We start from the raw sequence: 27,262 nt of genomic DNA, 5'->3' as shown, positions 1-27,262 counted from the left end.
TGGAATTTTTGTTAAAATCCTCCTACCAATGGTGCTATGTTTCGCCATAGATGCCATAAAAGACCCTATCCACCAGGCGTCTCGCCTTGCGCTTGTGGTAAAACACATGCTTAGGACCCTGTGGTTAAAAGGGTTGGTCAGCCGAAGCATCTTGCAAAAAAGGGGTGTCTGACTAGTTTCCCTTTTCATTGGGGAAGGTTTGGTGAAATACATCCAAATGATTTCTAGCAGTAAAGCTCTTTTGTCCAGTAGAAGGTATAAATGTCCTTTTATTTAAAGTGAAGCCACAACAGCTCACAGGTTAAGTACTCTGATGGCCAGTGCAGCCATGGGAGACTTCCTGACAAACATGGGTTCAGATCCACATGTCGGCGTTCACTAGTGAAGGAGCCACTCCTCACAGGTTAACTACTCTGACGGCCAGTGTAGCTATGGAAGGCTTCCTGAAAGACGTGGGACCTCATCCTCATGTTGGCTCCTTGTGACCTTGGGCAAGTCACTTAAACAGATTCCTTTCCCTGCGCAGGGGCAGCTGCCTCTAGGCAGCGGTGACGGCCTCCACCGTCAGACTCTAGGGCATGATTTCCAAGAAATACTGTTCAGATCTGTGGGACTTCAAGGTAGTCCCTGCACTACTTTGGTACCACTTTAATGCGACTTGAGGTCCATAAACCTCTAGAATACACAGGCATTGTTTCCTGTCGCATCAAAATCGCGCCCCGACGTATTCTCGGCGGCAAAGGATCACAGTAAAATCACGCAACTTTGGGGTTGCAATAGTGGAAACTGAGCCTAAGAGGAGAAAATATTCAGCCCCTGTATATATGATTGAAGGTGCGTTTTTCCTCCGCCCTGCAGGGCCTAGAAGGAAAATTAGCGACTTTAATCGCATCTGCTATCCAAGGATGAGAAGCGTGTTAGACCCCCCCTCCCCCACCTGAGATCCCTTATCAAGGGAACAGTGGGTAGAGGATGAAGGATTACCCTCAGGCAATCGGGAAGAAAGGCAAACCGAGTACTCCTCTGCAGAGGAGACAACTAGAGTTGAACTTTTTTTCAGCCTCGCAATCTGAGAAATTGCTGGTACAAACCTCTTACAGAGATGATTTGTGCCTCTTTCAAGCTACTCCAGTGGAGTCAGCTGATAGTTCTGTTTTTTTCTTAGGTTCCTTGGAACCTTCACTTCCTTTTTCATGCGTTTCTTGTACAGAGCCACGCAGAAATTCAACAGATCCATTCTAAATCTAAAAGAATCTAAATCAGTTCCTGAAGATCCGCTTCTTTCTATGGAATCGATCAAGTCAGTAGTTTCTATCCTGCAAGGAGGAAAACTTCTGTCGCCTATCGGCATCAGGGATGCATATCTGCATGTCCGTATATTTCCCGCTCACCAAAGGTTTCTGCGGTTCGAAGTAGAACAGCAGCATTTCAGTTTATAGCCTTGCTCTTCGGGCTAGCTACAGCACCTCGAGTGTTCACAAGGGTGCTAGCCCCACCTGTAGCCAGTTCAAGGGCACAGGGCTTGGTCTTTGCATACCTAGACAATCTATTGCTAATAGACCAATCGCTGTTCAGAGTAAGGTGTACGCATTACAACCAGTTACCTGGAAAGGTCTGGGTTGCATTCTCAACCTAGTAAAGTCTCCATTAACATCGCTAAAAAGGGCTGCAGTATTTGGGTCTGATCATAGATACAGCCCAGAAAAAGGGTCTTCTTGCCCCAAAACAAAAAAACAAAAAACACTCTATAAAAGAGTTGGTGCGGATAGTCTGGTCAAAAGGAGGTCCCTCCATTCATCTTTGCATGAGGTTGTTGGGAAGGATGGTGGCTTCATTCGAAGCAGTTCCCTTTGCCCAGTTCTATTCGAGACTGTTGCAAAACAGTATTCTATTTTCTTGGAACAAAACGATCCAAGCTTTGGACTTGCCAATGCGGCTGTCCCCAAGGGTGTCCCAAAGCCTCAATAGGTGGTTACTAAAGAATGTCCTAAAGGGTAAATACTTCAAACCACTTTTCTGGAAAGTGGTAATGACAAGGACAGTGTTCAAGAACCGAAAGAGCCTTGCCCATCAACATCCTAGAGATTAGGGCAGTGCGTCTGGCTCTAAAAGCCTGGACTTCCAGGTTAAGGGATTGTCCCGACAGGATCCAATCCGTCAATGCCATGGCTGTGGCCTATATCAATCACCAAAAAGGGGGCACCAAGAATTTCTCATTGCAGAGAGAAGTGAACTATATTCTAACTTGGGCAGAAAGAAATATTCCGTGCCCATCGGCAGTCTTCATTCCGGGAATAGAGAATTGGCACGCGCACTACATGTGCCGCCAGCAGATTATTCCCAGGGGAATGGTCTATTCACCCCGACATGTTTCGGGCTGTTTGTCAAGGATGGGGCCTCCGGATGTAGCATCCAGTGCAACATAAAGTTAGTCAACTTTGTGTCCACGACAAAGGATCCATTCGCATGCAGAACAGATGCGTTGATGATACTGTGGGATCAGCTTTTACTGATCTATGCATTTCCCCCTATTCAGTTGCTGCCTTGACTTCTTTGCAAGATCAAGCTGGAAAGAAAACCCGGTAATTCTGGCAGCACCAGCATGGCCCAGAAGGTCATGGTATGCAGAGGTCGTAAAGATGGCAGTGGAGGATCTGTGGTCCCTTCCACTAAGGCCAGACCTGCTCTCACAGGGGCAGATATTCCATCCTACTTTACAAATGCTAAATTTAATGGCCTGGCTATTGAGACCCACATTCTGAAAAGATGTGGGCTTTCCAGGGCAGTTATTTCTACTTTAATGCTAGGAAGCCAGCTTCTAGAGCTATATATTATAGAGTCTGGAAAGCATATGTTTCCTCGTGTGAATCCAAGGGTTGGCACCCTCGGAGATATATTAGAGGCAGAATTCTTGCCTTTCTACAAGTAGGCGTAGAGATGAAGTTGGCCCTGAGTACTATTAAGGGCCAAGTCTCAGCCTTATCAATTTTATTTCAAAGACCACTTGCTACGCATTCTTTAGTCCGGGGTTTCATGCAAGGAGTGATGCGGATTAATCCGCCAGTTAAATCACCCTTAATCCCTTGGGACTTGAATTTAGTTTTGTCAGTGTTACAAAAACCGCCATTCGAACCATTACAGCATGTTCCCTTAGTCCTTCTGACTAGGAAGCTGATATTTTTGGTTGCTATATCTTCAGCAAGGAGGGTTTCAGAATTGACTGCTCTTTCCTGTAAAGAGCCATATTTGGTTATTCATGAGGACAGAGTGGTGTTGGGCCCTTGTCCAGGTTTTTTACCAAAGGTGGACACAGGTTTCCACCTGAACAAGATCTTGTCCTGCCGTTTTTTCCAAAACCATGTTGGTTATTCATGAGGACAGAGTGGTGTTACGCCCTCGTCCAGGCTTTTTGCCAAATGTGGTTTCAGGCTTTCATCTAAATGAAGATATTGTCCTGCCATCGTTTTTTCCAAAACCATGTTCCAAAGAAGAAAAGTCACTACATTGTCTTGATGTGGTGAGAGCAGTGAAGATCTATTTAAAGAAAACTGCTCAGATTCGTAAGACTGATGTCTTATTTATTCTGCCAGAGGGTCCTAAAAAAGGACAGGCAGCGTCAAAATCCACTGTGGCTAAGTGGATTCGGCAAGTTATAATTTGAACTTATGATTTAAAGGGAAAGATTCCCCCTTTTCAAGTTAAGGTGCACTCTACCAGAGCGGATGGTGCTTCTTGGGCAGTGCGTCACCAGGCCTCCATGTCTCAGATCTGCAAGGCCGCGATTTGGTCTTCAGTGCATACATTTACAAAATGTTATCAAGTAGATGTAAAATGTAATGAGGATATCGCCTTCGGGCGCAGTGTGCTGCAAGCAGCAGTATAATTCCTCAAGGTCTGGTGGTGCCCTACGGGTTGTGTCTCCCTCCCCCTCAAGTAGTATTGCTATGGGACATCCCACCAAGTAATTACTTGAGGCTCTGTGTCCTAGGATGTACGATAAAGAAAATAGGATTTTTAAAACGGCTTACCTGTAAAATCCTTTTCTTGGAGTACATCATAGGACACAGAGCTCTCGCCCCTCTGTTTTATGGGGTGAGAGTATATTGCTTATATTGCTTGGCTACAAAAACTGAGGACTCCTGGGAGGAGGAGGGGTTATATAGGGGAGTCAACTTCCTGTATTGGTTGTACCAGTGTCAACACCTGAAGGTAGGCCCATAACCCACCAAGTAATTACTTGAGGCTCTGTGTCCTATGATGTACTCCAAGAAAAAGATTTTACAGGCAAGCTGTTTTAAAAATCCTATTTTTTGCTTTGGAAAAAGAAATTGCCGCTAATGTTGGGTGTCCTACGCATGTGGATGTTGCTACATTATGCAAAACTATTTGTTTAGTTTTTAGAATGGGTTGCCTCAAGATTGTGGGGAATTTTTAAGTGTGCCTTGTCTGAAAAAAAAAAGTTGAGAAATACTATTAAATCATCAAACCTTTTCCTTTTAGAGAACTTCGTACAATTTGAGTACATAAATTAAACTTGTAACTAGTATTAGTATATTGGCTGCAGTGAATATGGCTTTCACTAATTTCAGCTCTAAGAGTGGCAAATTATGGGAAGCTGTGAATGTGAGCCATGTGACTGTCAGGAGTGTTTTGTAAGTTGTGAAAAATATGAATGCCAGTAAGTTAAACATGTACCTGGAAATAATTATGACTTTGTCTAGCCTGTGTATTAGCTGCATGTTTTCATATTTTTTTTTTTTCAGTAAAAACAAGATCAAATATTAAATTATCTGATCCAGGCTGATGTAGCAAATGCATACCACAAACTTTATCTGGCATGCACATAGGAGGGGTATTTTTAAATGGTGAATGTAACCTTGTCCAATCATTCACTGTAGGTCAGTCTGCCTGGTGCATGTGTGTTAAATTTGGTGATTGTCAAAGCACACTCAAGAGGGCGCAAATGCCTAGTGCATTACCTCCAAAACCATTTATTAACAGAAAAAACAATACTCTACTCACAAAGGCAGATAAAAACAAGCCAGACACAGCTCTAGTAGGTGGATTGGGATACCTCATCCAATGCCACACAGTAAAGAAACTTGCGCATTTTGGGGGACAAGCCCCCTTGCTCAGAAGTAACTTGACTATATGAAGAGCCACGGTAGAAATGTTTGTGCATCCTGGGGACACACCCCTTTAATGAGCAGCTGGGTGGGGTCAGCCTATGTTCATCACCCCACCCCTCTCCAAAAACTCCAGGATGTAAAATCAACCTCCTTCAAAAATGTACATACACAAGAATACAAAAACAAAAATCAGGAAGACAAAAAAACAAATTCATCTTTAATATGGATCTATCAGCACGTACTCGCTGGGGAGAACATACCACAAAAGCCCATATGTTTGTGCAATAAGTAAAATGATCACAAAAGGTTCCAACTAAATCAATAATGTTGATAATCATTGAATGACAGACTAACAGCAAAACCATCCTCTAGCTCACTACTTTACACCGTGTGCCACATTGACAACCGATCCACCATATTATCCAAAAGAATAATCCTCAACCAATGGTAAGCAACTGAGCGAACTAGAAAACCCTATACTGTTGTATTAGGAAATATTTTTTCCGCAATTGTGGCTAAACTATGCCCTTACCTTTTTTAACCTCCTATTTTTTCCATGTCTTACTTTTTTTTTATTCTCTTATTTTCCATTCTTGTGTCTCCCCCAGCTTGCTTTTTCTACTGGTAATAGGAACAGCTTACTTAGAAGCTCAAGGGATATGGGAGCCATTCAGAAGGCGGCTCTCTTTTGAAGCTTCAAATCCTCCTTTTCATTTGGGCCGGCCCTTTGACCTCAGGAGGATAGTTGGCATTTCGTCTGAAAGCAAGTAAGTCAATTTTATACATATATCAAATACATGCATTATATGAAAAGAAGACCTTAGTTTTACTTTTAAAGTGTATTCTATGCAACCTCTTTTTTTCTCTTTTTTTTTTTTCCTATCCTTTTCTAGCTTTAACACAGTAGGACCAGATTCAAATCCTACTTCTAACAGGGGGTTGTATAGTGGGAGTGCTGCTACAAGACCTACCACGGTTAATCACAAACAAAGCAATGCAACAATTTTGCAAAGGAGTGCTCATGATGTGGAAACATCGAGGACAAAAAACAGCTCCAATGTAGCAAACAGAATGCCTGGACAAGTTCCTGCTTCATTGCCACCTAGCAAAACTAACTCCGTGACCATTGACTCCAGTACTGTTTCTCATAGTTCATCTTTAACCAAACGTTCTCGAGGAACAAAATTAAATCAGAGCCTTGTACAACCACAAGGACCTGTCCTACAGGAGCAGCCAACACAACTACCAGTAGTGCCTCATACACAGACAGAGCAGCCAGCAGAAGTGTCCCGATCAGGGACCTCTAACCCCTCTTCTCACCCTGAATACTTTGGAACTGGCAGCAGTAATACTCGGCACAGTTCAGATGACTCAGATATAACCAGTCTTATGGAAGTAATGGATAAGGACTTTGACAATGCCGAACCAGCTTCCTCTGATGTGTTTACAGAACAGCCACCATCTCCAGCAACAAAAAATGCAAAAGGTAATGGAGCTATTTTCTGGTATATGAGCATGCATGTTTGAATATTTTGCTAAAGATTGATAAATGGGGCCACATGCTTTCTAAGTAAGCCTTTATATATCTTGTCTGAAATGGAACCTAGACTACTCTGAGAGCAGAGTTAAGCTGGTCATACCCTAGAAGATTTTTGAATGAATATTCATACAAACATTCAAAATAAAATTCTTAGTACATTTGATGACTTTACAAATCTCATTCACAATTTTGTTTGCTTTTAGCATTGGATTTTAGAACAAATGGACTTTCTGAAATAAACCACATTCACTGTTAGAGCTTTGTTAACTGGAGAAAAAAAATCTCCATCCTCCTTCAAACCTAATCCCTGCAGTTGAAATGAATGTTGATTTGACCCCACTAACGATTAGAAAATTGTAGAATTTTTTTTTTTTTTTTAAACTAAACATATTTTTAACAAAAAATTCTACTAGTGTATGGCCAGCTTTAGTCTGTTTAGGTTTACGTGAAAAATCTCCTTTCATTTTATGTGGGTTGTCTGTCTCCTGGCCATCTCTGCTTTGCAGTTTCTCCTCTGCTGTTTGCTTTCAATTCACAAGGACTGCATATCCATGGTACCTTGCTACCTATAAGCAGTAATTCCTGTACTGGCTCCACCTCTCAACGCCTTCTTTCAGCACCTCATTATTTCAGAAGGCTGACTTTTTGAATTCTGTGATGCAGCCGTGCTTATCCTACAGACTAGAAATAACTGAAAATGTGAACATGAGTAAAGCGATTTTACATTTTGACCATAGATATGCCTTAAGCATTTAAAGTGGATCATCTGGCCTGCCCCCCCCCCCCCCCCCCAATCAGCAAATTGCACAGTTTTTTTAATGGAATATTGCTATATGTTGGAAATCTTCTCAACATATAGCAAATAGAGTTTCCGCCTTTCTGGCCCAGGTCAGCAAGATGCCTTATTCACCCGCCCCCCCCCCCCCCCCCCCAACCCTCCTGGGATGCCTTTGTCATGGATCTCAGGAAGCTTTGGGGCTGTGTATAACTAACTTATTTTGCATGCAGCATTAGGAAGATGGTTGCTATGACCCAAAAGAGACAGCCAGCCTCTTGATAACATCAAAAAGAAAATGGCAGCACTGGATCCAGTTGTGCAGCAACTTTCAGCAGATGGCAGCGGGAGAGCATTGGATTTGCTGGGTGGGTGAATTTGGTATTTTAGCCCACCCCAGCAGACCAAGTAGGAAGGGATTAATATTAAAATTAACCTGGGGAGCAAAGTTCCTCTTTAACTACTTTGCAGCCAGGGCAATTTTTTAAATTTTTCACACGTTAAAAATCTGCATTTTGTGCTAGAAAATTACTTCGAACCCTAATTATTATATAATTTCTGAAAGCGGAGGCCCTGTAGAACAAAAAATGGTGGCCATTGCAATTTATTTTGCACGATATTTCTGCAGCTGTTTATCAGATGCATATTTTCAAGACAAAATACACTAAAATGAACTTCAGTGAGTCAAGTAAATTGATACCAAATATAGTATCTCACAAAAGTGAGTACACCCCTCACATTTTTGTAAATATTTTATATCTTTTAATGTGACAACACTGAAGAAATGACACTGCAATGTAAAGTAGTGAATGTACAGCTCGTATAACAGTGTAAATTTGCTGTCCCCTCCAAATAACTCAACACACAGCCATTAATGTCTAAACCACTGGCAACAAAAGTGAGTAAACCCCTAAGTGAAAATGTCCAAATTGGGGCCAAAGTGTCAATATTTTGTGTGGCCACCATTATTTTCCAGCACTGCCTTAACGTGCTTGAGCATGGAGTTCACCAGAGCTTCACAGGTTGCCACTGGAGTGGTGTTCCTCTCCTCCATGACGACATCACAGAGCTGGTGGATGTTAGAGACCTTGCGCTCCTCCACCTTCTGTTTGAGGATGTCCCACAAATGCTCATTAGGGTTTAGGTCTGGAGACATCCTTGGCTAGTCCATCACCTTTACCCTTAGCTTCTTTAGCAAGGCAGTGGTCATCTTCAAGGTGTGTTTGGGGTCGTTATGTTGGAATACTGCCCTGCGGCCCAGTCTCTGAAGGGAGGGGATTATGCTCTGTTTCAGTAGGTCACAGTACATGTTGGCATTCGTGGTTCCCTCAATGAACTGTAGCTCCCCAGTGCCAGCAGCACTCATGGAGCCCCAGACCATGACACTCCCACCACAATGCTTGACTGTAGGCAAGACACACTTGTCTTTGTGCTCCTCACCTGGTTGCCGCGACACACACCTAAAACCATCTGAACCAAGTATGGTTCCAGTAATCCATGTCCTTAGTCTGCTTCTCTTCAGCAAACTGTTTGCGGGCTTTCTTGTGCATCATCTTTAGAAGAGGCTTCCTTCTGTGACAGCCATGCAGACCAATTTGATGCATTGTGCGCCGAAACGTCTGAGCACTGACAGGCAAGCCCCCCACCCCTTCAACCTCTGCAGCAATGCTGGCAGCACTCATACGTCTATTTCCCAATGACAGCCTCTGGATGTGAGGCTGGACACGTGCACTCAACTTCTTTGGTCGACTCAGAACTTCTTTGGTTCTGAGTGGAACCAGTCCTTTAAAACCGCTGTATGGTCTTGGCCACCGTGCCGCAGCTCAGTTTCAGGGTCTTGACAATCTTCCTTATAGCCTAGGCCATCTTTATGTAGAGCAACAATTCTTTTTTTCAAATCCTCCGAGGTCTTTGCCATGTTGAACTTCCAGTGACCAGTATGAGGAGAGTGAGAGCAATAAAACCAAATTTAACACACCTGCTCCCCATTCACACCTGAGACCTTGTTAGACTAACGAGTCACATGACATTGGGGAGGGAAAATGGCTAATTGGGCCCAATTTGGACATTTTTACTTAGGGGTGTACTTTTGTTGCCAGCGGTTTAGACCTTAATGGCTGTGTGTTGAGTTATTTTGAGGGGACAGCAAATTTACACTGTTATATAAGCTGTACACTCACTACTTTACATACATACATTGTCACATGAAAAAATAAAATATTTACAAAAATGTGAGGGGTGTACTCACTTTTGTGAGACACTGTATATCAAGCCTCAAAATTACATGCGCCTGTTACGGTTTTCAAAAGTAACGCTTTAAAGTGGTGGTAAAGGCTTTTTTTTTTTTATTTTATACCTACAGGTAAGCTTATAATAAGGCTTACCTGTAGGAACAGCAAATATCGCCTAAACGTGCACCGTTTAGAAGATATTTATTTTAGCAGCGCCGGTGATGTCACCGATGCATACGCACTGCGCTCTCAATGGACAGTGTACAGACCATAGAGAGAGCCGCGCCGCGAACGTGACTCCCGGGGGAGTGACGTCATCGTGACTCAGCTAACCAAACAGCAGCTGCCCGCGAAGCCGGAAGGAGGACCGAGTGAAGATGGAAGCCCTGTCATCAGTGACAGCGCGCCACTGGAAGGCTTCCTTTTTCAGGTAAGACTTTCATAATGTGCTAGTATGTGATGCATGCTAGCACAGTATGACATTCTTTTTTCTGTGATTTTTTTTTTTTTTTTTCTGTGGTTTACTACTTCTTTAAAAGCCTTTACAGGTTATCAGTTTAGAGTTAACCATGAATTATTTAGAATTGTACTCCAATGACCTTTTGGGATACCTCATATGTGTGGTGCAATCTGCACAAGCACTTTCATTTGAGTCTATTTGGGGGAGGGGGGCAGGGCTGCTTTTATTCAAACTATCTGTACACATTTCCTTTTGTCTTATTTGCGGTCACATAGAGGCTAACAAGCCCTCTTCTTGATAGCATGGACAGGTGACAGGTTTATGAAGACATCAGAGGTCTATTAGACTCCCAGTGTCTCCCCTGCCCTCCACTGCAGCTAGTCAAGCTCAATAACCAGGGAATTACAACTCTGCAACTGGTAGTGATGAAATTCCCCCAGTGTTTCCTTTTGTATCACTTGACCCTCCCTTTTAGATCTAACGAGTAAGGCCCTCTGATTCCTCCTGTATTGTTTTGTATTGTAACTGTACTGTCTGCCCTCGTGTTGTAAAGCGCCACACAAACTGTTGGCGCTATATAAATCCTGTATAATAAGAATAAAAATCTTTGCCTCAGGGTTCATAAGTTACTGCTCTGATAGTTGGATCCAGAGGAGATTGAGAAACCTTTATTCCCCGTTCTCCTCTGATTGTAACTATCACGACCCCTAGTTCCCCATAGGAATGACACAGAGCCCAGGAACCATTGCAGGTGGGGTGGCGGCCCTTCTCACTAACATAAAAGTGATCACCAACTGAAAAAATTAACACCAAGCCCTGGGCTTTAGCTATATCCATGGGTTTCTTTTAACCACTTCAGCCCCAGAAGATTTGGCTGCTCAATGACCAGGCCATTTTTTGTGATTCGGTACTGCGTTACTTTAACTGACAATTGCGCGACCGGCTGTACCCCAAACAAAATTGACGTCCTTTTTTTTTCACACAGAGCTTTCTTTTGGTGGGATTTGATCATCTCTGCGGTTTTTATTTTTTGCGCTATAAACAAAGAGCGACAATTTTGAAAACACAATATTTTGTACTTTTTACTATAATAAATATCCCCAATTTTTTTTTTTAAAACAGCTAGTTTTTTTCCTTCAGTTTAGGCCGATATGTATTCTTCTACATATTTTTGGTAATAAAAATCGCAACAAACGTATACTGATTGGTTTGCGCAAAAGTTATAGCGTCTACAAAATAGGGGATAGATTTATAGCTTTTTTTTTTAACTAGTAATGATGGCTATCTGCGATTATCGGGACTGCGACATTATGGCGGACACATTGAACACTTTTGACACATTTTTGAAACCATTCACATTTATACAGCGATCGATGCTAAAAAAAAAAATGCACTGATTACTGTGGAAATGTCCCTGGCAGGGAGGGGGTTAACACTAGGGGGCAAGGGGTTAACTGTGTTCCCTGACTGTGTTCTAACTGTGGGGGTGGAGGGGACTGGCTATAGGAGATGACGGATCGTTGTTCCTAGCTATTAGGAACCCACGATCTGCCTCTCCTCTCCTCACAGAACAGGGATTGTGTGTTTACACACACGTGTCCCTGTTCTGCCTCTTGTGCCCGTGATCGCGCGCGGCCGGCGGTCATCGCGACCGCCGGCCATGAGCATTGGCACCTCCACATTGCAGCGCTCACGCGCCTGCTATCCCACGTAAAGGAGCCGACATACAAATACGATGCGGGATCGTGCTGACCTGCCGTAGTATGACGTGGCTGGTCGGCAAGTGGTTAATCAGGATGTTTTAATGTGGCTTAAAGTGATTGTAAATGATCACCTTGTAAAACGACCTATTCAGTTTAAAATTGAAAAAGGTAAAATATTTGTGTATAGATCAAAAAGAATAAAAAATTACTGCGCTTCCCTACACCCCCAAGCTGCAGTTCTAATTCATAGGTACAAGAATCAGATATATAAAACAATTAACAGAACCGCGCTAGAAAACTAAAGTGAATAAAATTCCCATCAACCAGAATATCTCAAATATTGTGTTAAAATCAAAACAACATAATATATACTAAACCCAAATATCAACACATGATTGTGATTAATTAGATAGTTACAGAATATTGTAACTGTATTAAAAAAACTTTAAAGCAAATAAATTATAAGAGGTGATAAAAAAGAATAAGTCCGTGACTGATAGTGACTTCAAATAAAAACAGTTCTTAATGTAGATAATTCCACCAGTAGTGATTGAAGCATCAAATAGACAAAAACATCTCGTGAGAAGGATCCACCACCTATAAAGATGTACGCTTACCAGAGGTAAGCTTAATCAAAGCTTATATTCACAATCCAATCTGCGGGGACACCACCATCGGTCTCAGCATGGGGGGAGGATCACCCGGAACTCTCCGTCATAGAGGCCAAAATTCAACAGGGGGAACCTTGTGTGTGATTCTGTGGCCGTAAGCATACCTGGAATCCCGCTTGTGTGAATGGCCCATGTGCACTGTGTACAAGTGGCCCACCTTGGTAGAAGCGGGGCTTTGCTTCTTCATGTCAGACCTTTCCATATGAGGACTGGTGACGGGTGGCATAGTGATCAAGAGGCAAGGAGTAGTGGTGCAAAAGCACAGCGCACAGAGTAAATAAATCAGAACCCTCTACTGCAGGTCCCCAGGTACAGCTTCCTCTCCAGCAGGAACAGTGAGCAACAATAGTGACATCCCCAAATTCCTCTCCCAATTCCTGGGAGATTAGCAGTCAGGGGCAGTAGTGCTTTAGATGATCATATGCTGCAGATGTATGCCTATGAAGGCTGTAAGCATAGGAGTGCCTAGGCACAGAAAGTGCACAGCTATTTTCCATAAGGTAATTCAAAACAAAAGGTACGCCCTTCAGATACTACCGAAGCAGGCTATAGATTATGCGATCTTCTGATCTGCCACACGTTGCAGGAAAGAAAATCACTAGATTTTTCCATTCCTCGCAACGGAGCACTTGTGTTTTCCTGGTGGTGGGGCACAGGGAGCCGTCCCTGCTGAGAGAATAGTGATTACTTCTAGCAGCTATAACCACTACTAATAATCACATGCTAAAAATTTGACACGTTTGTTGTACCCTAGTTGATTGATGAAACTACTTTGGGTAGTGCCAATAGATAGAAGGAATTTTGTGCAGTCCCTGCTGGAGAGGAGGCTACAGTTGAGATTCGCTCTCAATGACTTTCCTTGGAGGAGCAGCAGAGCAGTGTCCTCTGTCTTTATCTCTTGGGCTGCATGTGCATATTGGTGCATGCCGCCTCTTCAAGTAGGAGCTATAGGCCGACCATGGGAGCATAGGAGGACAGGCACCCCTATAGGACCCTGATAGTGGAAACACAAAGCAGCATCTTATGTGAGGGACATTCACTGCTGAAATTTGAAAAAAGGGTGTTTAATAACATTATATTTCAATGCTTGTGAGATTTTACAAAGAATTAGCCAGCAATAATTGTTCAGAGGACATGTATCATCCATTAGTAAACCCCACTAATAAAAATGTGACGCAGTATATTTCTCTAGCACAGAAATCCACAGTAAACTGACGTAGACTCTGGTCATTTTGATTTTGAAAGTAAACAGACTTAAGTACAGAAAAATACTTGCTGACCCTGTCAGTTATTCAGCTTGAATCCATGTGGCCAAACCTCTTAACAGATGGCTGCTTGTATAATGTAATACTGTATGCTAATTTGTCAAAAAATCGACTTGCATATGGGCATCAGAGGAGTATACCTGTTAGTCCTGTTTCACATGGGCTTTAGTTTGTATAAGAGCGGTGTTATGTAGCGTTTTAAAGTATCATTCAGCTTCAGTTTGTAAATGTTGAACACAGATCCTAATGGGGATAGTGATTGTCATTTTTAAAGAAGCTGCTGGCAGGCTTCAGCTCTACTTGAAGCTTGCTGAGAGTCTCATGAAGCCTGCTAACAGCTTGTTTACAGTGACAATTGGCAACTCCCACTTAGATCTGTTTATAACATTTCCAAATAGGAGTTGAAGGGTGCTTTAAAGGCTTTCAAAAAGCTGCCAGAAGCTTGTCGAAAGGTTTCTGAAAGTTTCATAAACGCTTGTTCACACTGCTCTCATACAAGTTGAATCCTGTTTGAAACAGGTCATACTTATAGAAAAGGCAGCCATTTTGAGGGCTGGGACAATCTTTTGCAGAGTATTTTTAGCATTCTTACAGAGCTAGTGAGGTCATGTTGGACCTTGGTTACCATGTTACCTTCCATACAAAATTGCATTCAGACATTCTACAATGCATTTCCACTGCAGATTTGATTGTACTTCCTGTGTGGTATGATAGACATAGAAAATATCTCTCTCGCGCTCTCTCTCTCTCTCGCTCTCTCGCTCTCGCTCTCGCTCTCTCTCTCGCTCTCTCTCTCGCGCTCTCTCTCGCTCTCTCGCGCTCTCGCGCTCTCTCTCTCTCTCTCTCTCTCTCTATATATCTATATATATATATATATATATATATATATATATATATATAGATATATATATATATATATATATATATATATATATAGATATATATATATATATATATATCTATATATATATATATATATATAAAATATTCTCTCTATAGATATATATAATCTCTATATAGTTTTATATGTCATTTGTGTGTAGGCATTACCAATTTAGTGCAGCCACCCAAGAAATGATTTTAGTAATTAAAATAAATGTATTTTATTTTTTTTAATGCTTGCATACCCTGTGTTGTTCAGTGGATATTTCAGATTTAAAAAGTGTTTTTATAAAAAATAGTCTACTTTTTTATTTCTTTTTACTGAATAGGGAAAGGGAAATCTCTTCAGCACAAAGTTAAATTTCAGAAAAAACAAGAAGAGAAAGAGAGGAGAGTAAAAGGAAAATCACAGGAAGATGAACTGAAAGACTCTCTTGCAGATGATGATAGCTCTTCCACCACCACAGAAACTTCCAATCCTGACACTGAGCCACTTATTAAAGAGGTACGTGTCCTGATCTGTGCATAGTCACCGCTGAAACTTTCACTTCGTCTACATAGTAGGTGAGGTTGAAAAAAGACACAAGTTCAACCTATGTGTGTGATTTATATATCAGTATTACAGTGTATATCCCTGTATGTTGCGGTCATTCAGGTGCTTATCTAATAGTTTTTTAAACTATCCATGCTCCCCACTGAGACCACCACCTGTGGAAGGGAATTCCACATCCTTGCCGCTCTTACAGTAAAGAACCCTCTACATAGTTTAAGGTTTAACCTCTATAGGTCTAGCTCGAAGGATCCATGCCAAGAGCATTCCTGTCATAGTCCTAGCTCTAGATTAGACTTGGGAGTGTGGTACGCCAACCTTATTCATCTTTTAGCTGATGATCCATGTTCTCCACCAGATCAATCAGATGCACGCTCTCAAGGACTAGTTTTCCACCCTGCTTCTTGGTCCCTGACCTGACAGTTGAAGCTTAGGTTCTAGGAGACTGGCATTCTGGATTCCTGACTGTGCTTGTATACTTCTTGCCATAAGATTTATCCAGTTACATACTTTATAAGGTTGAAAAAAGAACGGTCCATCCAGTCCAACCTATGTGTTTGTGTGTGATTTTTTTTATTCTCGAACGGTTCCCTTAGCCCTGTATATTCTTTCCGCAATCTAAGTTTAAACCTCCTTGCTTCTATCCTAAAATCGCAGTTGCGTGTCTTTTTCAGGGACCTTGGAGTAAACTGGTTATAACAGTTACTGAATTCACCTTTGATTTTATATTTGTATATTGTAATTGTATCCCTTCTTAAGTGCCTCTTCTCTAGAGTGAACAACAGTAATCTATGTAATTGTTTCTCATAGTTGAGGGCCTCCATTCCCCTTATTAAATGTTTTGCCCTTCGCTGAACTCTTTCTAATCCAACATGCTCTTTCCTGAGGATTGGTGACCAAAACTGAACTGCATAATCAAGATGAGGTGGAAGCAGTGTTTTTTTGTTTTGTTTTTTTAGAGGGATTGAATTATTGATTTAATCTCTTGAATGTATGCCTTTTTTTAGTGCATGACAGTATTTCGCTAGCTTTGTTAGCTGCAGCTTGGCATTGCATGATATTCCTAGGCCTGTAATCTTCAAGCACCCCCCGATTCTTTTCCCTTAGGGAGTTGGCCAGGGCAGACCCCCCTAATGTGTATTTTGCATGTACATTTACATTTCTCAACCTATATTGAACCTCATCCTGCCATGTAGCTGCCCAACCCTCTATTTTAAGGTCTTCCTGTATCCCATAATGTTGTACCCTGTGCCAAAGTTATTCTCCAGCATAATTTGGTATTATCGGCACTAAAAGCTGTTTATTTCAACCTCTATATCATTAATTAACTATTGGCCCCAAGAAATAACTAGTCATTTATCACTACTCTCTGGACCTTTTTATGTAACCAGTTTCCTATCCATGTACGTACAATTTCATCAAATCCAGCAGACGTCATGTTATAGATTACACGTTTGAGGGTACAGTATCAAATACCTTAGCAAACTCTAGGTAAACTACATCTACTGAACTTCCACCACCCAACTTCTCTCTCCTTTTTATCATGAAATTATAACAGGTTGGTCTGACTAAAACAGTCTCATCAATCCATGCTGATTTTCACTTACCTCTATCGCTGACAGATTTTTTTTTTTTTTTGAATCCCTTACCATTCTCTCAAATGCCTTACATACAACTTATGTTGGATGGCCTGTAGTTTTCTGGTATACACCTGGACCTTTTTTGTGAATAGGGTACCACATTTGCTCTACACCAATCAGTTTGTACTATTCCAGTCAGTAAGCGGTCTTTAAAAACTAGAAAAAGCAGCTTCGCTATACCTGAGCTAAGTTTCCTAAGGACTCGTGGCTGTAATCCATCTGAACCTGGTGAATTGTTCTCATTCATTTTCTCTTTTTTACCTGGTTTTCAGTCAACCAAAGAGGTACCTTCAGTGAAACAACATTATTATTACTGTACTGTATTACTAAGACTTTCAAACCTGTCTTTCCTCTGTAAAAAGTGAAGAGAAAAATGATTTTATACACCTGCTCTTTCCCTGTCATTTGTGACTAGCTTCTTGTGCTCATGTTGTGGCGCTATCTGTTCGTTCGTTAACCTTTTTTATTTAGATTTTTTTTTTTTTAAATGTGGGGTGTTTTACTTCCTGTAACAAATGTTTTTCTTGTAATCTTTTTTTAGCTGCCTTGGTTGCTCTTATACATTTCCTGTATTGCCTGTAAATTTGAAATGCTAAGGGTGTCCCGTTTTATCCACTTCCTTCCCCGCCCATAGTAATATGATGTCCGCAGGAGGGATCTCCCATCCTGGGCGGGCATCATGACGTCCTGGGCTTCCTGGCTGCCTAGGGGGCGTGCACCCGCCACACCACTCGGGAGCCGATGCACGTGCCCGTCAGCCTCTATGTCCCCTGGGCACCTGCGATTGCCAGTAACAGAGCCGGGACGTGGATCTGTGTGTGTGTGTCAGGGTAGAGGAGACCGATCATGTGTTCCCAGTACAGAGGAACACCGATCAGTCTCCTCCCCTTCTAAATCCTCTCCCCCTACAGTTAGAATCACTCCCTAGGTAACACAATTAACCACTTGATCATCCCCTAGTGTTAACCCCTTCCCTGACAGTGACATTTATACAGTCACTGGCAGTCACGATAAAAATCGCAGATCGTCGCCATTACTAGAAAAAAAAAATACCATAAATCTATCCCCTATTTTGTAGACGCTATAACTTTTAAATAATTTAAAATTTCATTTGGGTACAGTACAGTGTTGCATGACCGCGCGATTGTCATTCAAAGTGTGACAGCGCTGAAAACTGAAAATTGGCCTGGCAGGGAGGGGGTGAAAATGCCCCGTATTGAAGTGGTTAAAGGGCTGTTTTTTCTCATTTGTGTTTTTTATAATATAAATTAGCCACATTGTTTTTTTCCCTCTTTTTAATGCTTGTTACCCAATGAAATTCAATGACCCGTGCACTTGTTTAATTCATCTTTAAAACACCCTACCTTGCCTTGTGTGTTCTTTGTTGCAAATATTTGGTCCCATCGAGTGTTGGGCAGTAAGGATCATAGTTTATGGGAAATGTGATTGTACCATGATCATTATTACCCAAGTTGTCTCTAACTTACACATCTGTAATAAGCTCCATGTTTGCAATTGATAGATTTACCAGACCATTTTTCCTCGTTGGGGCTTCCACCCTCTGTTGCACCTGTCAATATAACTGTAGCAATAACTCTCGGTGGAGCTGCTGGTTTAAAGCGGGCTGTTACCGTCACCTTCGTTACCTCAATTTCACCAGATCCGGGTCTAGAGTCCCGTTGAGTTTAATACCAGACAGTGTAGGCACCGGACACTTGAGTATCTTTTCCAATGCTTTAATAAACGTAACTGAAGGAAGTAGCAGGAAAGAGGTAGAAGAAGAGTTGCAGGGAAGTTCAGTTACCTTTTCTTAGTGTAGTATTAGAAATTGGAATCTTGTAGATGAATGTACTCTCCTCTTAGAGTTGAATCTTTGCCCACCTGGATAGGTTTCTCTCACTAACCTAGCAGCCAGTACGCAGCATGAACAAAAGTCTCTGCCACAGACTTAAATGGAATAGAAACCCGTACGATCCTCCTGCCACAGGATGTAGTGGTTTACAAACACAGCACTAGAACCTTTAGGCTGACCCGGCAGTACTATGCTGTAGGTTAACTTTAGGATGCATCCTCCAACTGAGTCACCAGGCCAGCACTCTGCATGATCCTTCCATGACGGGTCCTCCCCTGGGATCTTCTCAGTTGTCCAGCTTCTTCCCGTAGGACAGACAGCCCAGGACCATTCCTCTGCCTCTGTGGTAGGCCCCAGACAGACTTCTGGGCCCACCCACACGCTGCAGCAGCGTGGGCCTCCCGGTAGTACTCCTAACACATACCTGTCGGCCAGGAGGGCCAGCAGGTGGAACGAAAAGAACCCTAGAACATGGTGTCTGTCCCATAAATACTCTCTCCCAGAATACAACTCGGAGGACCACCTCCACCGAGTTATCTCCGGGACAGAGGAGCACTCCTACACTTCAACGTGTTGCCTTTCCAACACTGACCCATGGTGACGACACCCACAGGCAGTGTGAAACTACATGCAACTCAGCCAAGCTGGAACAGAGGCAAATCTGACTATGTATGAACAGATAACCCACTAAATTTACCTATAACCAGTAGATTGAAAAATCTACCAGCGCTACATACTCCCCCCACTACAATAGACGTTGTCCTCAACGTCTGTCAAAATAACTCCCAAGCCTGAGAGTAGGTATTTGAACTTAAAAAAAACTTGGAAGAAGAAAAGACAGTATGGAAATATAACAGTTTTAACATTTATAGAACAACATATTCACATCCGCAAAAAAATCACATTTAGAACTGTTACAAACCCCACTATCTGTCTAGCTGAAAAGCCTAACAGCTTGATAGGAGATCCAATTGTTCCTGAAAAAAACAAAGTTAGACACACACTAAATATGTACAGTATCCTCACTAAACCGTTTAGGAGCAAAGCCTCATTCCAAAAGAAGAATGACACTCTCTTCCTGTATATTTTCCTTTTAATGGAAACAAACTAAAGTAACTTGAAAAGTTCATCCCTATCTTTAAGTGAATTACATCCTTTCGATAAAGAAAGTCCAGCTAGTGAAGAATCTTTGGATTTGAAAACGCTGGGAAGAATATTATCTCTTGACCACAGAGATCTCTAAACACTGACACTTTCTAACTATACACCCCAAACTTTTTTCATAATCGCCAATAAAACCGAGGATCTGGCAATGTCAGTTTCTTTCCCAGTTTATCCACTGTAGTGATAAAGTACACAACATCTTTTCCAGGTCTGCAAATGACCACTTTGTCAGCATAGATGTGCCGACCATAGTTCCAGTGTAGGAAACATCCACTGAAGTGTTCATCCATGGCAACAGAATATCCAACTTTCTGGAAAGGTTTTGGCATAGACATAGTCCCAAACAGCTTCACTGTACCACTGTTCCCGGTTGGCCTCAATGTCCTGCATAATTTCCTGAGTAACATAAGGAAATTCCGGACCATATTCTGTGGCAACTTGTTTAGTGAGCATTCTCTGCAAACGGGCAAGTTTAGGCAAAGGTCTATTTTTCCCCAAACCAGGAGGCACACAAGATTTCGGTGATTTACTCACCATAGACCCGACGGGTGTCAGAAGCAAACTAGCAACTTTAGACAATGTCTCTTTGGTAGTACTGTGCAGCTCCACACAAGATGTCTTCCCAGAATCCAGGGCTGTCCACTCTGAGAAAGTAAGGGCAGAAGCAACATCTTCACCCTGGGCCACAATAGTTCCTGTGACATTGTCTCAAACAAATCATCACCGGAGAGATCTGACATAGAATCTAATCTAATAAGTCTCGGTGGAGCTGCTGGTTTAAAGCGGGCTGTTACCGTCACCTTTGTTACCTCAATTTCACCAGAACCGGGTCTAGGGTCCCGTTGAGTTTAATACCAGACAATGTAGGCACCGGACACTTGAGTATCTTTTCCAATGCTTTAATAAACGTAACTGAAGGAAGTAGCAGGAAAGAGGTAGAAGAAGAGTTGCAGGGAAGTTCAAATACCTTTTCTTAGTGTAGTATTAGAAATTGGAGTCTTGTAGATGAATGTACTCTCCTCTTAGAGTTGAAGCTTTGCCCGCCTGGATAGGTTTCTCTCACTAACCTAGCAGCCAGTACGCAGCACGAACAAAAGTCTCCGCCACAGACTTAAATGGAATAGAAACCCGTACGATCCTCTGCCACAGGATGTAATGTTTACGATGGATAGCAAACACAGCACTAGAACCTTTAAGCCGACCCGGCAGTACTATGCGGTAGGTTAATTTTGGATGCGTCCTCCAACTGAGTCACCAGGCCCCTCTCCAGACCAGCACTCTGCATGATCCTTCCATGATGGGTCCTCCCCTGGGATCTTCTCCGTTGTCCAGCTTCTTCCCATAGGACAGACAACCCAGGGCCATTCCCCTGCCGCTGTGGTAGGCCCCAGACAGACTTCTGGACCCACCCACATGCTGCAGCAGCGTGGGCCTCCCGGTCGGAGGACCACGCAGTAGTACTCCTAACACATACCTGTCGGCCAGGAGGGCCAGCAGGTGGAACGAAAAGAACCCTAGAACATGGCGTCTGTCCCATAAATACCCTCTCCCAGAATGCAACTCGGAGGACCACCTCCACCGAGTTATCTCCAGGACAGAGGAGCACTCATACACTTCAACGTGTTGCCTTTCCAACACCAACCCATGGTGACCACAACACCCACAGGCACAGTGTGAAATTACATGCAACTCAGCCAAGCTGGAACAGAGGCAAATCTGACTATATATGAACAGATAACCCACTAAATTTACCTATAAGCAGTAGATTGAAAAATCTACCAGCGCTACATAAGGATAATTAAAACTGCTAATAATTTAATTGCCCTGCTTTCCAGCCATTTTTGTGAAAGGTGCTAAGACTCCTCTTCCTTTATGTTAGGGAGGCCTATATAAAAGTGATTTATTATTTGTTGCACTCCAGCCGTAATGACTCTGCACTCTGCACCATCATAGTTCTTGTTAGTGATATTATTCATTTTCAGATCAAACTTCACATACATACTCCTCCAGCTCTTCTGCCAGTTCTGACCCTCCAAAATATAATGTAGGCCTCATTATTGCAGCCCAGTCGTTTGAGCTGTCTAACCAGGGTTCTTTAAAATAACATATACTATAGTATTTATTTTGTTTGCCACGTTTCCTACATTTGTTACCATACCTTTTTATTGGAGTTTTGTTTTTCTGTTACTCCTGTTTGAGCTATAAATTGTTTCCACCACATTTTTTTTTATTTTGGACTTTGGTGATGCAATCTCTATGCCATCTAATTTGAGCTCCCACTCCCCCCTCAACCCTCCAGCCACAATGTGTTTGTCTATAGAAAAATAAAACCTGGCTTAGGATTGAGCCCTGCGTGTGCCACCATAGGAAGTGACTTTGCGCGGTCATGAAATGCTTTACCCAAACGAAATGTGCATCCTTTTTTCCCCACAAATAGAGCTTTCTTTTGGTGACTACTTGATCACTTGTGCAGTTTTTATTTTCTGCAATATAAACGAAAAAAGACTGCAAAATACTCACCATGCCTCTGAGCAAATACCTTGGGGTGTCCACTTTCCAAAATGGGGTAGTTTGGGGGGGGGGGGGTTGTTCTATCTGGACATTTTAGGGCCTCTGTAACTGTGATGGGTAGTGAAGAGTAAAATCACAATTTTATGCCTTTAGAAAGCCTGAAGGCGATGCTTGGTTTTTGGGGTCCTGTACGCGGCTAGGCTCCCAAAAAGTCTCACACCTGGTATCCCTATACTTGTGACAAGCAGCAAAATGTATTTTATGGTGTAATTCCACATATAACCATGCCATGTTTGAGCAATATATTATTTAGTGACAACTTTGTGCAAAAATAAAAAGTTTGTAATTCTCCTGAAACTTGTGGCAAAATATATAATATTCCATGGACTCAACATGCCTATCGGCAAATAGCTTGGGGTGTCTACTTTCCAAAAAGGGGTCATTTTGGGGGGGGGGGGGGGGGTTGGGGGGATTTGACCTGTCCTGGTATTTTATGCACAACATTAGAAGCTTATGCCGCCCATCACCCTCTCTTCTCTTCTTCTAAAAGACAAGGCCCTTTCTGACACTTTTTGTGGAAAAATATATATTTTCTTTGCTATCCTATAAAATTACTCTGAACCCCCAAACATTATATATATTTTTCAAAGCAAAGGCCCTACAGATTAAAATGGTGGATGTTGCAATTTTTTTTTTTTTTCACTGTATTTGCTCAGCGATTTTTTTTTTTTTTTTTTTTTTTAATTTTTTTTCAAACCCAATTTTTTGGGGAAAAACGTTTTTTTTGAATTTTAATGCACGAAAACACACTATATTGCCCAAATGTTTGATAAAATATGAAAGATGATCTTATGCCGAGTACATAGATACCAAACACGACATGCCTCAAAATTGAGTACAACTGTGCAGCGGCAACAAACTACATACATTTCTAAAAGCCTTTACAGGTTACCACTTTAGATTTACAGAGGAGGTCTACTGCTAAAATTACTTTCATATGACACAAGACCGACGCTTGCAATCGCATTTGCGCACGAGCATGGGGGGGACGGGTGCTTTTTTTTTTTTTTTTTTTTTATTGCTTTATTTTACTTTTACACTGTTCCTTCCATTTTTATTTATTTTTTTTTAAATTATTTTTATTATCACAGAGAATGTAGTGACAGGTACACTTTTTTTTTTTTTTTTTTTAATTGGGTCTATTAGACTCTAGATCTCTCCTCTGCCCTCAAAACATCTGACCACACCAAGATCGGTGTGATAAGATGCTTTCCCAATTTCTCAATGGTGCTGTTTATATCCGGCAAAACCTAAGTCATGAAATGCTCGTAGCTTTTGGTTTCTGCCATAGAGATGATTGGAGCCACTCTGTTCTTCGATCAGCTCTATGGTCAGCTGCATTATCAGGTTCCCCCGGAGGGGACAGGAGAGCCCGAGAAAACCAAGGAGGGTGGGGGGGGACGTTCCCTCTTGCTGCGTGTGAAAGCAGTCTAGTGGCTAATTAGCCGCTAGGATTGCTTTTACATGAAAGCTGACTGCTGGCTGAAAAGAACGATACCAAGATGATGCCTAAACCTGCAGGCATCATTCTTGTATAACCACTCAAAGGCCAGCAACATACCAGTATGTTGCTGGTCCTTGTTAAGCATATATTGTAATGTTGTTCGTTTTTTTTTTTTTTTTTTTTTTTTTTTTTCATGCAGCCTGTGGGGTAAACGAAAAAAAGATATTGATCGGTGGGTATGCCCACCATTAGAATACCGCTCTGCATCCACCCATTTCTAATGTTGGGCATACATGCACCTTTTTTTTTTTTCTTTTCTTTTTTTTTAACTGTGGTGGTGAAATCGCCTCCTACAGCGCTGGAGTCGCTGATTTATGTATCGTGAGAGCAAACGCTGTTGCTGTCAAGATAAATCAGTGCTGCAGCTGAATGGCATACCTGAAAAGAAAATAATGGCTAACAATAAAACACAGTAAAGTATAAAAGAATTGCATACCTGAAAAGCAAACATAATAAAACAGTAAAAAGAGAAGAACGAGAGAGAGAGTGGAGAGAGTGCAATGGAGAGAGAGCACGATAGGACGACAACTATTTTTGGCTTTTTTATATATTTTTTTTTTCCCTTTTTTTTTTTTTTTTACTTTTTTTTTACACTTATATTTGTAACGGTTCCAGGTTCCAGTCTCTCAAAATGCGATGGCATCTATGAAGACCCTGTGAAAGTGTGTCCTAGTCTGTGCTGTACCCTACGCTGATACTCCGCTAGTGTGTGGTAGCGTTTGAAACATTCACCAATGCAAAGACCAGGATGGTCGGGACAGGAGGGACAATAACAGCGGGTGTCACGCTTATTTCTGCGCTTGCTACAGACACAACATCTTCTTTGGGGTGATCGTTGGGTAGGGGTACCAGGGAGGACATACGGAAAATGCCTCCCATGCAGCTGGCTTACTAGGCACAGCACTGTCTGGAAACAGAAGGGCTGTGACAATCTCTTCCTGTAATTTTAAGGAAGGATCCAGTTCGTCCTGACGCTTTGTATAGCACATAAGCGTTCAGCAGAGCCAATTGGAATAAGTATTCAGACACTTTTTATACCAGTGTCTGGCCTTTCGGGCAATTAAGTACGGCGCCATCAACTGGTTGTTGAGGTCCACCCCTCCCGTATTAAGGTTATATTCATGGACACAGAGGGTTTTCTCCACAACACCAGTTGGCGTTTGAATTTGGACCGTCGTGTCTGCATGAAGGGAGGACAGAACGAAAACATTCAGTGAATCCCTCCACTTCACTGCGAGCAAATTTGTACTTCTCAAGCAGGCTCTCTCCCCCAGCCTAAGACGGGAATCTACAAGCCGCTGGGGTAAGCCCCGGCGATTTGATCGCACAGTACCACATGCGCCAATTCCATGATCAAACAAGTGACTAAAAAGTGGCATGCTTGTGTAATGTCCACATACAAGTGGTACCCCTTTTTAAGGGTGACACCAAGTCCCACACAATCTTACCAGCACTCCCTATGTAGTTTGGGCAGTTCTCCGGCTCTACGTGCCCATCTTTTTCCTCGTAACCCATAAAACTATATGTATAGCCTGTTGCCCTGTCACAGAGCTTATACATCCCGACCCCATATCTGGCACGCTTGCTGGGAAGATACTGTTTGAATGACAAGCAGCCAGAAAACTTAATCGGAGACTCGTCAACACAGACAACTTGATCGGGAGTAAACAAGGTTGCAAACTGTTGGTTGAAGTGGTTTACGAGGGGCCGAATTTTGTGGAACCGATCGTATTCCGGTTCACCCGAGGACGACAGTTAATTGTCGCTGAAGTGCATAAAGCGCAAGATCTGTTCGTATCTAGTCATGGAGGCAGAGAACATGGGCATATGGTGAATTGGGTCAGTGGACCAATATGACCGCAACTCACTTTTTTTTAGTTATGCCCATGACTAGGGATAGGCCCAGAAAGGTCTTAAATTCAGAGACCATGATAGGTCTCCAATCTCTGGCAAGGATCAACTGGGGATTAGCATCGATGAATTGACCAGCATACAAATTGCTTTGATCCACAATAGATCTATAGAGATCTTCTGTGAAAAACAGCGAATAAAAATCAAGTGACGTAAAATCAACTGTTTTCACCTGAATTCCGGGTTGGCCAGTAAATGGGGGAAGTAAGTGTGCTGCAGAAGTGGTGGGCTCCCAATTCGGATTGGTAAATGCAGCAGGAAGGGCACTATGTACTCGACGGGCCTGTCTTCATGGTGGCTGCGGAACACTAGTTGTGCTAGCCACCTCACCAGCTTGAACTGCACTTATGGGACTCGCCAGGTTACCACATGATAGTGCAGTGCTGGTTTGACTATGACCAGGGTGTACTAGGCCGCTGGTGCTTGCCAGTTCATCAGAAGGATGAGCATCACCAGTACTGGCTCTCTGCTCCATACGAGAGCCCTGCGGTTGTTGCACCTCAACAACAGCAGAAGAATGGGGTCGGGTACGCCTGACCTTGGCAGCGACCACTACTCCGTCGTCAGAGCTATCAGTCAGGGTGCCACTGCTGTCTACTGGATCATATTCTGAGCCTGAATCTAACAGATGCGTGACTTCCTCTTCACTCTCATCTGTCATGCTCAGAAACGTGTAGGCCCCTTTAATAGTGTACCTTTGATTGGACATCGTGGCCTTCTAAATTTACTGGTACAACTAGTAAGTCACAGGTAAAAAGAGCACCTGACTGTCAGCGACTGCTACAAACGCTACCAAAAAAGCTGTTAGTGTTCGCAGGGATCAGGCCTGACGCTGCAGTTATGTGTTTTGTAAGTGACAGTAATTTATTGATACTGCACTTGGGTGGGCTGGGGTGGGCTGGGGTGGGCGGAGGGGCTAAATGCAGGTGCTAGCAGGTATCTGGACTAATCCCGCTAACGCTGCATTTTTGGGAACCCTAAACTACTGGGGACGCTAGTAAAGATCTGATCAGATATTGCTCCGTTCCGACACTATACTACTAGGGGAGGTGTATGGTGTGGGCGTTAGCGCTACTGGCACTAGTCTGAGGCTGCCTGGGGCGACGCAGACCCTGACTGACGCTAAAACTGATGTCGCCCGCCGTGTGATCAGGGGGTTAAACCTTTATTAGGTAATATATGGTGGGTGCCCTGGCGCTATAAATAAGTCACCCGTGACACTAATACACGGTGATCACTGGTGATAGGGAGTGAAAGGGTGACACCAATGCATTGATCAGTGAAAAATCTGAAAACTGCAATTGGTGACATAGTGACATAGTGACAGGGAGTGGAGGGATTAACTGGGGGGGCGATTGGGGGGGGGGGGGGTGACAAGTGTACCTACGTGTACTGGTGTTAGTGTAGTGTTGTG

General features: G+C 42.6%; 1 protein-coding gene across 2 annotated transcripts in view; it reads left to right on the top strand.

The window, feature by feature from the left end:
• TMEM131 (transmembrane protein 131) overlaps window positions 1-27,262 on the top strand; it is a 317,376-nt gene that overhangs the window by 265,866 nt on the left and 24,248 nt on the right. For both annotated transcript variants that reach the window (XM_073614647.1, XM_073614646.1), the window contains exons 30-32: window positions 5,738-5,896; window positions 6,023-6,615; window positions 14,986-15,161. In XM_073614647.1, coding sequence (XP_073470748.1) covers window positions 5,738-5,896; window positions 6,023-6,615; window positions 14,986-15,161 — 928 coding nt within the window. The remainder of the gene's footprint in view (window positions 1-5,737; window positions 5,897-6,022; window positions 6,616-14,985; window positions 15,162-27,262) is intronic.

Source organism: Aquarana catesbeiana, linkage group LG02 (assembly GCF_042186555.1).
Source record: "Aquarana catesbeiana isolate 2022-GZ linkage group LG02, ASM4218655v1, whole genome shotgun sequence".
Taxonomy (NCBI): domain Eukaryota; kingdom Metazoa; phylum Chordata; class Amphibia; order Anura; family Ranidae; genus Aquarana; species Aquarana catesbeiana.
This window is presented reverse-complemented; position numbering and strand designations above follow the sequence as displayed.